This window comes from Scyliorhinus torazame, chromosome 2 (genome assembly GCF_047496885.1).
Source record: "Scyliorhinus torazame isolate Kashiwa2021f chromosome 2, sScyTor2.1, whole genome shotgun sequence".
Lineage (NCBI taxonomy): Eukaryota > Metazoa > Chordata > Chondrichthyes > Carcharhiniformes > Scyliorhinidae > Scyliorhinus > Scyliorhinus torazame.
Window position 1 is genome coordinate 86,314,564 of NC_092708.1, and position 13,267 is coordinate 86,327,830.

Sequence of the window (13,267 nt, forward strand, 5' to 3'; positions counted from 1 at the left end):
GTTTTATTTTCAATGCACAAATTGTAATCGGATAAGGAACACAGTGCGAAACATAATGCAGTCTTTAATACAATGAAAGTGTGCATTGCTTAAAAACTCAAATGTTAGTTCAGTACAAAACAGTGTGCAAATGGTTTCTGGTTAAATTTAATCTAATCTTTACCTCCATCCAGGTTTCAAGGGATGGCTAGATTTTTGATGAAGCAAAGAACGTTTGTCCCAACACATAAGGCATTATACAACCATAGGATAAAAGCACAGAGAATGCAGTCTTTGTACTTTTGATTTTTGCCCTCTATAGCATGCAAAACAAATGCATTGACAAATCTTACACAATGTGGAGCATATTGCGATTTAAGAGAGGTGTTTAAAATCATGAAGCATTTTGATGAAACAAACACAAAAACAAATTTCCACTGTATGTTGTGTCATAAAGAGAGCAAAGTTTAGATCATCAAATGAGCAAATGGAAAATATTTATACGCTGATGATTTCAAGACATAAAATGTCCTACCAGAAACTGTGGCAGAATCTATTATAGAAGGCAATTGGCAAATATTTGGAGGGGGAAAAATAGGTATGGGACAGGGGATTGAAACTAAACAAACATTTTTTCAGAGAGCACCGCTGATACAAATAGACATAATTGCTCCCTACTATTTAGTAAAATGCTATGATGATGCAAATATGCATCCTTGGATATGCCATCTCCTATTCAGCTATTATTATGAATAACTGCTCTCAGTGAAAGGATAGTAGGCGGATTATAGAACTTACCTCTATCATTCTTGTTCCCGAACAAATATATTTACAAAACTGAGACGAAACCATTTCCAAATGACAGATAAATAAGTTTTCACCAAATGTAATGTCCTGTCTTCCTATTTCTCGCTATCAGTTACCAATATGCCAGTCAGATTTTACACATCTTCTTCCCTCAGTAGCCAGCAACATGGCAATTTTTTATATCTCTCACCTCTTACATTTTCTTCACCAATATAATAAGGAACAATTAAGTAAAATTTTCTCCCTAATTGTATACAACTATGAAAATTTTGGCTTGCTGGTGTAAGTTTGAACTTTTTGATTGAATTTTAGCCACTGGAACTTGTGCAGAGAATGAGTTCCGCTGCTCATCTGGGCGGTGTATCCCAGCACACTGGTACTGTGATAGCGGAATGGATTGTACTGATGGGTCTGATGAACCATCTACTTGTGGTAAGTATGGTGCATAATTAAATACTGCTGACACACTGGCATTACTTGACTTTATGCCTCATTTTATTTTGCTTTCTAACTTTCATAAGAAACATCCACAAAGAACAGTTGAAAAGTATGCATATAGCTATGTCTTCTGGATTGGAATTATTGTGACTCCAAAGACTGTGTATTTGTACATTTTCATGCCTTGTCTGCTATGTTATCTTTCTAGTTCTCACAGAACGCACTTGTTCAACTCAACAGTTCCTGTGTGATAATGGCAGATGTATCCCCTCAACCTGGGTCTGTGATGGCGACAATGATTGCGGGGACATGAGTGATGAAGATCTGAGACATAACTGTGGTAGGCGTCACCAATGGAGTAATTGCATTCCATTCACTCATTCGTGAACTCTATTTCATGGAATCATAGAAATTTGCAGGACAAAAGGAGGTCAACCAACTAGTAGCTATGCAGTGTAATCCCACTTTTCAACTCTTGATCCGTAACTTTATCGGTTAAGCCACTTCAAGTGCACATCCAAGTATATTTTTTTAATGTTATGTGGGTTCTAAATCTTCACCACTCTTGAATCCACTCTCTACCGCCTACCAATTACGCTGAATGTACCTTCACTGGTTATGTCACCCTCAACCAAGGTTGATAGGGCCTTCCTAACCATTCCACCTGGACCCCTCATAATTTTATACACTTGAATCATGGCTCTTCTCACCACTGTCCTCCCTCCCATCCTCCAACTCACCCCCTAGCCCCCCGACTCTTCCATGTGTCAATCTCTGATTTCAACTCATCCATCTTATTCCCTAGAGCTTTTGCATTGAACTATATGACATCTAGCCCTGACAAACTCCCTCGTTGTCTATTTTCTAGCTTTTGTTTCATCTGCCTATCAGCAACGTTTATTAATTTTCAGTCTATCATTTGCAACTTTTTACCTTCTCCCTTCTGAATCTACTGTCAAGTCCCCAAATCCCTGCCAAGATTGTTTTAAAATAATAATTTTTATTCAAATTTTCACAAAATATCAACAACAAAATACAGCAAGAAAAGAACCAACCCCCCCCCCCCCCCCAACCCGTATACATAAATAATAAATTAACAATGTGCCTCTTTCGCCTCCTGCACTCTCGCCTCCTCTGCCACCACAAATATTGCGAGCCCCCAGCCCGACTTGACCCTGGAACCTACCACACTCGACACCCTCCTCGCTACACCCTTCCAAAAGTCCTCCAGCGCTGGGCATGCCCAGAACATGTGGGTGTGGTTTGCTGGGCTCCCTGAGCACCTAACACACCTGTCCTCGCACCCAAAGAACCAGCTTATACTTGCCCCGGTCATGTGAGCCCTATGCAGCACCTTAAATTGTATGAGGCTGAGCCTTGCGCAAGAGGAGGAAGAGTTCACTCCCCCCAGGGCATCCACCCACGCCCCCGGGCTCGTGGTATACCTCGCTTGAGGAAGCGGCAGCGGCGCCGTCACCAGCGCCTCCAGCCTCGTGCCCACACAGGACGCCATCTCCAGCCTCTTCCATGCTGCCCCCACCCCCTCCATCACCCACTTACGCACCATCACCACGTTGGCGGCCCAATAATACCCACAGAGGCAGTGCCAACCCCCCCCCCGACCCCTTCTCACCCTCGGGGTCTTCTGTGCCCACACAAACCCCATAATGCTCTATTAACCCACCTGAAGAAGGCCTTAGGGATCAGGATGGGGAGGCACTGGAACAGGAACAAAAATCTCGGGAGCACCGTCATTTTAACTGACTGCACCCTACCCGCCAGGGAGAGTGGCAGCACGTCCCACCTCTTAAACTCCTCCTCCATTTGCTCCACCAGTCTCGTGAAGTTAAGCTTATGTAGGGCCCCCCCCAACTCCTAGCCACCTGGACCCCTAGGTACCTGAAACTCCTCTCCGCCCTTTTTAGTGGGAGTTCACTAATCCCCCTGTCCTGGTCCCCTGGGTGAACAACGAACAAATCGCTCTTCCCCATATTGAGCTTATACCCAGAGAAATCCCCAAACTCCCTGAGAATCCTCATCACCTCCGGCATTCCCCCCCATCGGGTCCGCCACATATAACAGCAAATCGTCCGCATAGAGCGACACCTGATGTTCCTCCCCACCCCGCACCAACCCCCTCCAATTCCTCGACTCCCTCAATGCCATGGCCAGGGGTTCAATCGCCAGTGCAAAGAGCAGGGATGACAGGGGACACCCCTGCCTCGTCCCCCGGTTTAACCAAAAATACTCTGACCTCCTTCTGTTCGTGGCCACACTCGCCACCGGGGCCTCATACAGCAACTTAACCCACCTGACAAACCCCTCCCCAAAGCCGAACCTCTTCAGCACCTCCCACAGGTACCCCCACTCTACCCTATCAAAGGCCTTCTCCGCATCCATCGCCGCCACTATCTCCGCCTTCCCTTCCACCGCCGGCATCATTGAAACATTCAAGAGCTTCCATACATTCGTATTTAGCTGTCTCCCTTTCACGAACCCCGTCTGATCCTCGTGAATGACCTGCGACACACAGTCCTCTATCCTCGTGGCTAAAATCTTCGCCAACAACTTTGCATCTACATTTAGGAGTGAGATCGGCCTGTATGACCCACATTATAGGGGATCCTTGTCCCGCTTCAGGATCAAGGAGATCACGCCCAAGACATCGTCGGGGGCAAAGCCCCTCCTTCCCTTGCCTCGTTAAAGGTCCTTACTAACAGAGGGCCCAGCAGGTCTGCATACTTCTTATAAAAGTCGACCGGGAACCAATCTGGCCCCGGTGCCTTCCCCGCCTGCATGCTTCCTATCCCTTTGACCAATCCTCCAACCCAACCAACGCCCCCAGCCCCGTCACCTACCCCTCCTCCACCCTCGGGAATCTCAGCCGGTCCAGAAAGCGCCCCATCCCTCCCTCCTCGTAGGAGTCCCTGAAGACCCCATTGATACCCACCCCACTCCGCACCGTGCTCCCTCCCCATCCTTAACTCCCCCGATCTCCCTAGCTGCCTCTCGCTTCCGAAGCTGGTGCGCCAGCATCCGGCTTGCCTTTTCTCCATATTCATATACCGCCCCCTGCACCTTCCTCCACTGCGCCTCCGCCTTCCTGATGGTCAACAGATCGAATTCGGCCTGGAGGCTGCGCCGCTCTCTAAGCAATCCATCCTCTGGGACCTCCGCATACCTCCTGTCCACCCTCAGCATCTCCCCCACCAGCCTCTACCCCTCTCTCTCCTCCCTCCTCTCCTAATGGGCCCTAATGGAGATCAGCTCTCCCCTGACCACCGCCTTCAGCCCCTCCCAGACCATCCCCACTTGGACCTCCCCCATTGTCATTAGCCTCCAGGTACCTCTCTATGCACCCTCGGACACGCCCGCTCACCTCCTCGCCCGCTCACCTCCTCATCCGCCAGCAACCCCATCACTAATCGCCACAGCGGGCGCTGGTCCCTCTCCTCCCCCAGCTCAAAGTCTACCCAATACGGAGCGTGATCGGAAATAAGAACATAAGAACATAAGAACTAGGAACAGGAGTAGGCCATCTGGCCCCTCGAGCCTGCTCCGCCAATCAATGAGATCATGGCTGATCTTTGTGGACTCAGCTTCACTCTCCGGCCCGTACACCATATCCCCGAATCCCTTTATTCTTTAGAACAGTATCTATCTTTTTCTTAAAAACGTTTAAAGAAAGAGCCTCAACTGCTTCACTAGGCAAGGAATTCCAGAGATTCACAACCCTTTGGGTGAAGAAGTTCCTCCTAAACTCGGTCCTAAATCTACTTCCCCTTATTTTGAGGCTATGCCCCCTAGTTCTGCTTTCCCCGACCAGTGGAAACAACCTGCCCGCATCTATCCTATCTATTCCCTTCATAATTTTATATGTTTCAATAAGATCCCCCCCGCATCCTTCTAAACTCCAATGAGTACAGTCCCAGTCTACTCAACCTCTCGTCATAATCTAATCCCCTCAACTCTGGGATCATCCTAGTGAATCTCCTCTGCACTCCCTCCAGTGCCAATATGTCCTTTCTCAGGTAAGGAGACCACTTGATTAGCCTTCTTAACCACCTGTTGCATCTGTACACCAACGTTTTGTGACTCGTGCACCAGCACACCCAGGTCCCTCTGCACAGCAGCATGTTTTAACATCTTACCGTTTAAATAATAATCCATTCTGCTGTTATTCCTCCCAAAATGGATAGCCTCACAATTGGCAACATTGAATCCCATCTGCCAGACCCTAGCCCATTCACCTAACCTATCCAAATCCTCCTGCACACTTCCGGTGTCCTCTGCACTTTTTGCTTTACCACTCAGCTTAGTGTCGTCTGCAAACTTTGCCACATTGCACTTGGTCCCCAACTCCAAATCATCTATGTAAATTGTGAACAACTGCGGGCCCAACACTGATCCTTGAGGGACCCCACTATTACAGGTTGCCAACCAGAGAAACACCCATTTATCCCCACTCTCTGCTTTCTGTTAGTTAACCAATCCTCTACCCATGCTACCACTTTACCCTCAATCCCATGCATCTTTAGTTTATGCAGCAACCTTTTGTGTGGCACCTTGTCAAAAGCTTTCTGGAAATCCAGATATACCACATCCATTGGCTCCCCGTTATCTACTGCACTGGTAATGTCCTCAAAAAAGTCTACCAAATTAGTCAGACACGACCTACCCTTTATGAACCCATGCTGCGTCTGCCCAATGGGACAATTTCCCTCCAGGTGCCCCGCTATTTCCTCCTTAATGATAGATTCCAGCATTTTCCCTACAACCGAAGTTAAGCTTACCGGCCTATAATGACCCGCTTTCTGCCGACCTCCTTTTTTAAACAGTGGTGTCACGTTTGCTACTTTCCAATCCTCTAGGACCACCCCAGAGTCTAGTGAATTTTGATAAATTATCACTAGTGCGTTTACAATTTCTCTAGCCATCTCTTTTAACACTCTGGGATGCATCCCATCAGGGCCAGGAGACTTTTCTACCTTTAGCCCCATTAGCTTGCCCAATACTGCCTCCTTAGTGATTACAATCATCTCAAGGTCCTCACCGACCATATCTTTATTTCCATCAGTCACTGGCATGTTATTTGTGTCTTCCACTGTGAAGACTGACCCAAAAAACCTGTTCAGCTCCTCAGCCATTTCCCTGTCTCCTATTATTAAATCTCCCTTCTCATCTTCCGACCAATATTTACCTTAGCCACTCTTTTCTGTCTTATATATTTGTAGAAGCTTTTACTATCTGCTTTTATGTTCTGAGCAAGTTTACTTTCATCGTCTACCTTACTCTTCTTTATAGCTTTTTTAGTAGCTTTCTGTTGTCCCCTAAAGACATCCCAGTCCTCTAGTCTCCCACTAATTTTTGCCACTTTGTATGTTTTTTCCTTCAATTTGATACTCTCCCTCACCTCCTTAGATATCCACGGTCGATTTTTACCCTTTCTACCATCTTTCTTTTTTGTCGGTATGAACCTTTCCTGAACACTGTGAAAGATCGCTCGGAAGGTTCTCCACTGTTCCTCAACTGCTTCACCATGAAGTCTTTGCTCCCAGTCTACCTTAGCTAGTTCTTCTCTCATCCCATTGTAATCACCTTTGTTTAAGCACAAAACACTAGTGTTTGATTTTACCTTGTCATCCTCCAACTGTATTTTAAATTCCACCATATTGTGGTCGCTCCTTCCAAGAGGATCCCGAACTATGAGATCATTAATCAATCATGCCTCATTACACAGGACCAGATCGAAGACCGCTTGTTCCCTCGTAGGTTCCATTACATACTGTTCCAGGAAATTATCCCGGACACATTCTATAAACTCCTCCTCAAGGCTGCCTTTACCAACCTGGTTAAACCAATCGACATGCAGATTAAAATCTCCCATGATAACCGCTGTACCATTTCTACATGCATCCGTTATTTTTTTGCTTATTGCCTGCCCTACCATCCTGTTACTTTTTGGTGGCCTATAGACTACTCCTATCAGTGACCTTTTCGCCTTACTATTCCTGATTTCCACCCAAATTGATTCAACCTTGTCCTCCATAGCACCAATATCATCCCTTACTATTGCCCGGATGCCATCCTTAAACAACAAAGCTACACCACCGCCCTTACCATCCATTCTATCCTTTCGTATAGTCTGATACCCTTGGATATTTAACTCCCAGTCGTGACCATCTTTTAACCATGTTTCAGTAATGGCCACTAAATCATAGTCATTCACGATGATTTGCGCCATCAACTCATTCACCTTATTCCGTATACTACGAGCATTCAGGTAAAGTACACTTATGCTGTTTTTTATGTCTTTGTTATGAATCCTAACACCTTGATCAGTAACTTTTCGCAAATTATTTTTCCTCTTACCCTTTCTCCTAATTTTCCTTGTCTTTGTACCCATATCTCTACATAATAACCTGTCACGTAACCTGCGGCCTTGCTCTCCATTAACCATTATACTGTCCATAGCTTTACCCTTCCCTTCCCCCCAACTTGCTAGTTTAAAGACCTTGGGCGAAATTCTCCCCCAACGGCGCGATGTCCGCCGACTGGCGCCAAAAACGGCGCCAATCAGACGGGCATCGCGCCGGCCCAAAGGTGCGGAATGCTCCGCATCTTTGGGGGTCGAGCCCCAACATTGAGGGGCTAGGCCGGCGCCAGAGGGATTTCCGCCCCGCCAGCTGGCGGAAATGGCATTTGTTGCCCCGCCAGCTGGCGGAAATGGCGTTTGGTGCCCCGCCAGCTGGCGGGAAATGCGGCGCATGCGCGGGAGCGTCAGCGGCCGCCGACAGTTTCCTGCGCATGCGCAGTGGGGAGAGTCTCTTCCGCCTCCGCCATGGTGGAGGCCGTGGCGGAGGTGGAAGGGAAAGAGTGCCCCCACGGCACAGGCTCGCCCGCGGATCGGTGGGCCCCGATCGCGGGCCAGGCCACCGTGGGGGCACCCCCCGGGGTCAGATCGCCCCGCGCCCCCCCGACGACCGCGGAGCCCGCCCGCGCCGCCTGGTCCCGCCGGTAAATACCAGCTTTGATTTACGCCGGCGGGACAGGCAATTTCTGGGCGGGACTTCGGCCCATCCGGGCCGGAGAATTGAGCGGGGGGTCCCGCCAACCGGCGCGGCCCGATTCCCGCCCCCACCCAATCTCCGGTACCGGAGACTTCGGCGGGGGCGGGGGCGGGATTTACGCCGGAGGGGGGTCGGAGAATGACGCCCCTTGTGACCAACCTATTTCTCCTATTCGCTAGAACACTGGTCCCAGAATGGTTCAGGTGAAGACCGTCCCAACGGTACAGGTCCCTCCTGCCCCAGTACTGATGCCAATGCCCCATGAAATGGAATACCTCTTTCCTGCACCACTCCTTTAGCCACGTGTTAACTTCCCTAATTTTCTCAACCCTATGCCAATTGGCATGTGGCTCGGGTAGTAATCCAGAGATTATAACCCTGGAGGACCTTTTCTTTAATTTAGTCCCTAGTGTTTGATAATCCCCAAACAGGTCCTCTTTCCTAGTCTTACCTATGTTGTTAGTCCCAACGTGGACCACAACAACTGGTTCCTCCCCCTCCCTCTCCAAAATCCTTTCAAGCCGATCAGAGATGTCCCTCGCCCTGGCACCGGGCAGGCAACATACCATGCGGGACTCGCGATCTGGCTTACAAAGGATGCCATCAATCCCCCTAATTATAGAATCCCCTACAACTACCACTTGTCTTTTTGCTCCCCCCTCTTGAATGGCTTCCTGTACCACGGTGCAGTGATCAGTCAATGCATCCTCCCTACAGCTCTCTTCCTCATCCACACAGGGAGCAAGTACCTCATACCTGTTGGACAAGGTCAAGGGCTGAGGCTCCTCAACTCCTAAACTCAGGATCCCCCTACCTGCCTCCCTTGCAGTCACACCACTCTGTCCCTGACCACTGTCTGAATTAACAGTACTTATTCTACCGGGTGTGACTGCCTCCTGAAACAAAGCGTCCAGGTAATTTTCCCCCTCCCTGATGTGCCGCAGTGTGTGCAGCTCGGTCTCCAGCTCATCAATTCTGAGCCGAAGTTCCTCGAGCAGCCAACACTGGCTGCAGATGTGGTCACTGACGGTCTCAATGGGATCCACCAGTCCCATCATCATACAGCAACAGCACATCACCTGTCCAGCCATATTCAACTAGTTAATTAATTTAAATAATTTTTTAATTTTTTTATAGAACCTTAAGGATAAACCCGAACACCAACAAAAACACAGCCCTTTCTCGTCAATCACCCGAACTCAGTCACTCACCTAAACTCAGATGCACTCTGTTCCAATCAGCACTCAGTCACTCACCTAAACTCAGATGCACTCTGTTCCAATCAGCACTCAGTCACTCACCTAAACTCAGATGCACTCTGTTCCAATCAGCACTCAGTCACTCACCTAAACTCAGATGCACTCTGTTCCAATCAGCACTCAGTCACTCACCTAAACTCAGATGCACTCTGTTCCAATCAGCACTCAGTCACTCACCTAAACTCAGATGCACTCTGTTCCAATCAGCACTCAGTCACTCACCTAAACTCAGATGCACTCTGTTCCAGTCAGCACTCAGTCACTCACCTAAACTCAGATGCACTCTGTTCCAATCAGCACTCCGTGTCTAAAGGTACTCCTGCCACACCTTTTGTACCCTGCCTGATTTCCAATGAGCCAATAGGCCCGCTCCAGGAACTGAAGTCTCCAACTGCCACTCAACCTGTAAACTAAGCACTTTTAAATATGCACTCACCTCTCCCAGCAACCCTGTAGCCTGTGGCCTGCTCCAGGAAGTGAAGTCTCTTTTAAATATGCACTCACCTCTCCCAGCAACCCTGCAGCCTGTGGCCTGCTCCAGGAACTGAAGTCTCTTTTAAATATGCACTCACCTCTCCCAGCAACCCTGCAGCCTGTGGCCTGCTCCAGGAACTGAAGTCTCTTTTAAATATGCACTCACCTCTCCCAGCAACCCTGCAGCCTGTGGCCTGCTCCAGGAACTGAAGTCTCTTTTAAATATGCACTCACCTCTCCCAGCAACCCTGCAGCCTGTGGCCTGCTCCAGGAACTGAAGTCTCTTTTAAATATGCGCTCACCTCTCCCAGCAACACTGCAGCCTGTGGCCTGCTCCAGGAACTGAAGTCTCTTTTAAATATGCACTCACCTCTCCCAGTAACCCTGCAGCCTGCTCCAGGAAGTGAAGTCTCTTTTAAATATGCACTCACCTCTCCCAGCAACCCTGCAGCCTGTGGCCTGCTCCAGGAAGTGAAGTCTCTTTTAAATATGCACTCACCTGTCCCAGCAACCCTGCAGCCTGTGGCCTGCTCCAGGTACTGAAGTCTCTTTTAAATATGCACTCACCTCTCCCAGCAACCCTGCAGCTTGTGGCCTGCTCCAGGAACTGAAGTCTCTTTAAATATGGCTATCGCCGAGTACTCAGTATCTTCCACTCTCGGAATCAGCGCCCTACTCATAACAAAGAAGTCAATCCGGGAATAGGCCTTGTGGACATGGGAGAAGAATGAGAATTCCCTGACCCCTGCCCTCGTAAACCTCCATGGGTCCACCCCTCCCATCTGGTCCATGAATCCCCTCAGCACCTTGGCCGCCACCGGCCTCCTGCCTGTCCTAGGCACCGTGTTGAAATCCCCCCCCATTATCTGGCCCCCCCGTCTCCAGGTCTGGAATCCGGCCCAACATACGCCGCATGAACCCCGCATCATCCCAATTTGGGGCGTATACATTGACCAACACCACCCGCTCCCCCTGCAGCTTGCCACTTACCATCACATACCTACCGCCATTGTCTGCCACGATGCTCGACGCCTCGAATGACACTCTCTTCCCCCCCAAGATCGCCCCCCCCCACGATTTTTTGCATCCAACCCCGAATTAAACACCTGGCCTACCCACCCCTTTCTCAACCTTACCTGATCCGCCACCCTCAGGTGCGTCTCCTGAAGCATGGCCACATCTGCCTTCAGCCCCTTCAGTTGTGCGAACACCCAGGCCCGTTTGACCGGCCCATTCCCTTACGTTCCAGGTTATCAGCCGGATCAGGGGGCTACCCGCCCCCCTCCCCCGCTGACTAGCCATATCCCCTCCAAGGCCAGCCACGTGCCCGCGCCCCCCGCACGGCCCGTTTCCTGTCATGATATTCAGATAAACATATCATGGTGCAAACACACATACACACTGATGGACAGATCAACGGACCAATCAACACACACGCAACATCACAGCCAATCACCAGTGAGAGCACACGCACTATAAAACGGGGAACACCAGAGTTCCCACTCATTCCAGGAGGAGACAGCTCAGGGCACAGAGCTCACAGCGTGCCACTCAGACATACACCATGTGCTGAGTTCCTTTCTAAGATAGTGTTCGGGCTAGGTCCACAGGTTAACGGGTAAATTACGAACCACAGTCATAAGTTTACAGATGATGTTATTAAGAGTAATAAAACAGAGTTGTACCATCTACAACCGTGTTGGTTCGTCTGTATAGCGGAACACCCAACAGGACATTCCCCACAGCAGCAGACCCCCGCCCAACCTCCTCTACCGACTCCAGTTCCCCCTTGGCCATTCCAGCAGTAACCCGGTTCCCCCCCACCCCCAGCTAGGTCCCCCGCTAGCTGCATTTCTCCCCCCGTTGCACTCCCGTAAGTCAGCCGACTCCTGCTGACCCCGGCCAATCCCGCCACTCCCTCGACCCCTCCCAGTGTGGAACTTCCCCTCTCCACCCCCCATTGCCCACCAGCAGGCTCTCCCCCCCCCCCCCCCCCCCTTCCACTCCCAGCACGGGAAAAAGCCCGCGCTTCCTAGCTCCGGCCCCGCCCCTTCAGCCCTAAGTGCGGGAAAAAGCCCACGCTTTCCACTCGCCCGGCCCCGCCACCTCTGGCGCAGCTCCCTTTTCAGGCCCGGTCCCCTTGCCCCCAACTCAGGACTCCTCCCCCTCACGGCCATCAACACCCCAAGCCGTTTACCTGCCCCCCTCCACGAGCCCACCCGATGGACCCAACCAAAACAGTACTCAACCAACCCCTGAAAAACAAAGAACCAACCATGAACAAAGAACCCCCCCCTCAAAATACAACACAACAATCCCCAACCATCCCTTCACCGCGGCCCCCCGCCTCTGACCCTCAGTCCGAGTCCAATTTTTCGGCCTGGACAAAGGCCCACACCTCCTCCGGGGACTCAAAAAAATGATGTTGGTCCTTATAGGTGACCCACAGACGCGCCGGCTGCAGCATGTCAAACTTCACCCCCGTCCCGTGCAGCACCGCCTTCGCCCGATTGTACCCGGCCCGCTTCTTCGCCACCTCCGCGCTCCAATCTTGGTAGATCCGGACCTCTGCGTTCTCCCACCTGCTGCTCTGCTCCTTCTTGGCCCACCTTAGCACGCACTCCCGATCAGCAAACCGGTGGAACCGTACCAGCACCGCCCGCGGCGGCTCGTTGGACTTGAGCCTCCTCGCCAGCACTCGGTGGGCCCCCTCCAGTTCCAGGGGCCCCTGGAAGGACCCCGCACCCATTAGCGAATTCAGCATGGTGACCACGTAGGCCCCCATGTCCGACCCCTCCAATCCCTCCGGGAGGCCCAGGATCCACAGATTCTTCCGCCTCGACCGGTTCTCCATCTCCTCGAACCTCTCCTGCTATTTCTTATGGAGCGCCTCGTGCGCCTCCACCTTCACCGCTAGGCCTAGGATCTCATCTTCATTCTCAGAGACCTTTTGCCGGACCTCCTGGCCCCTTGGGCCGTCTGGGCCTCCAGCAGCTTATCGATTGACGCCTTCATCGGCTCCAGCAGATCCGCTTTCAGCTCCCTCAAGCAGCGCTGAAGAAACTCTTGCTGCTCCTGCGCCCACTGCATCCACGCTGCCTGGTCTCCACCCGCCGCCATCTTGGTCTTCCTCCCTCGCACCTTCTTTTGCTTCACTGCCACTTTTTTAATCGCCCCACTCTGGTCCACTCCATACACTATTGGGGGAATGTTGCTATCTCCTTCCCACACCGGGAAACA

General features: G+C 50.6%; 1 protein-coding gene across 2 annotated transcripts in view; it reads left to right on the plus strand.

Annotated features, from left to right (window-relative positions):
- Window positions 1-13,267, plus strand: part of LOC140389325 (low-density lipoprotein receptor-related protein 2-like) — a 534,533-nt gene that overhangs the window by 377,894 nt on the left and 143,372 nt on the right. For both annotated transcript variants that reach the window (XM_072473491.1, XM_072473499.1), the window contains 2 exons: window positions 1,099-1,218; window positions 1,433-1,564. In XM_072473491.1, the coding sequence (XP_072329592.1) occupies window positions 1,099-1,218; window positions 1,433-1,564 (252 nt within the window). The remainder of the gene's footprint in view (window positions 1-1,098; window positions 1,219-1,432; window positions 1,565-13,267) is intronic.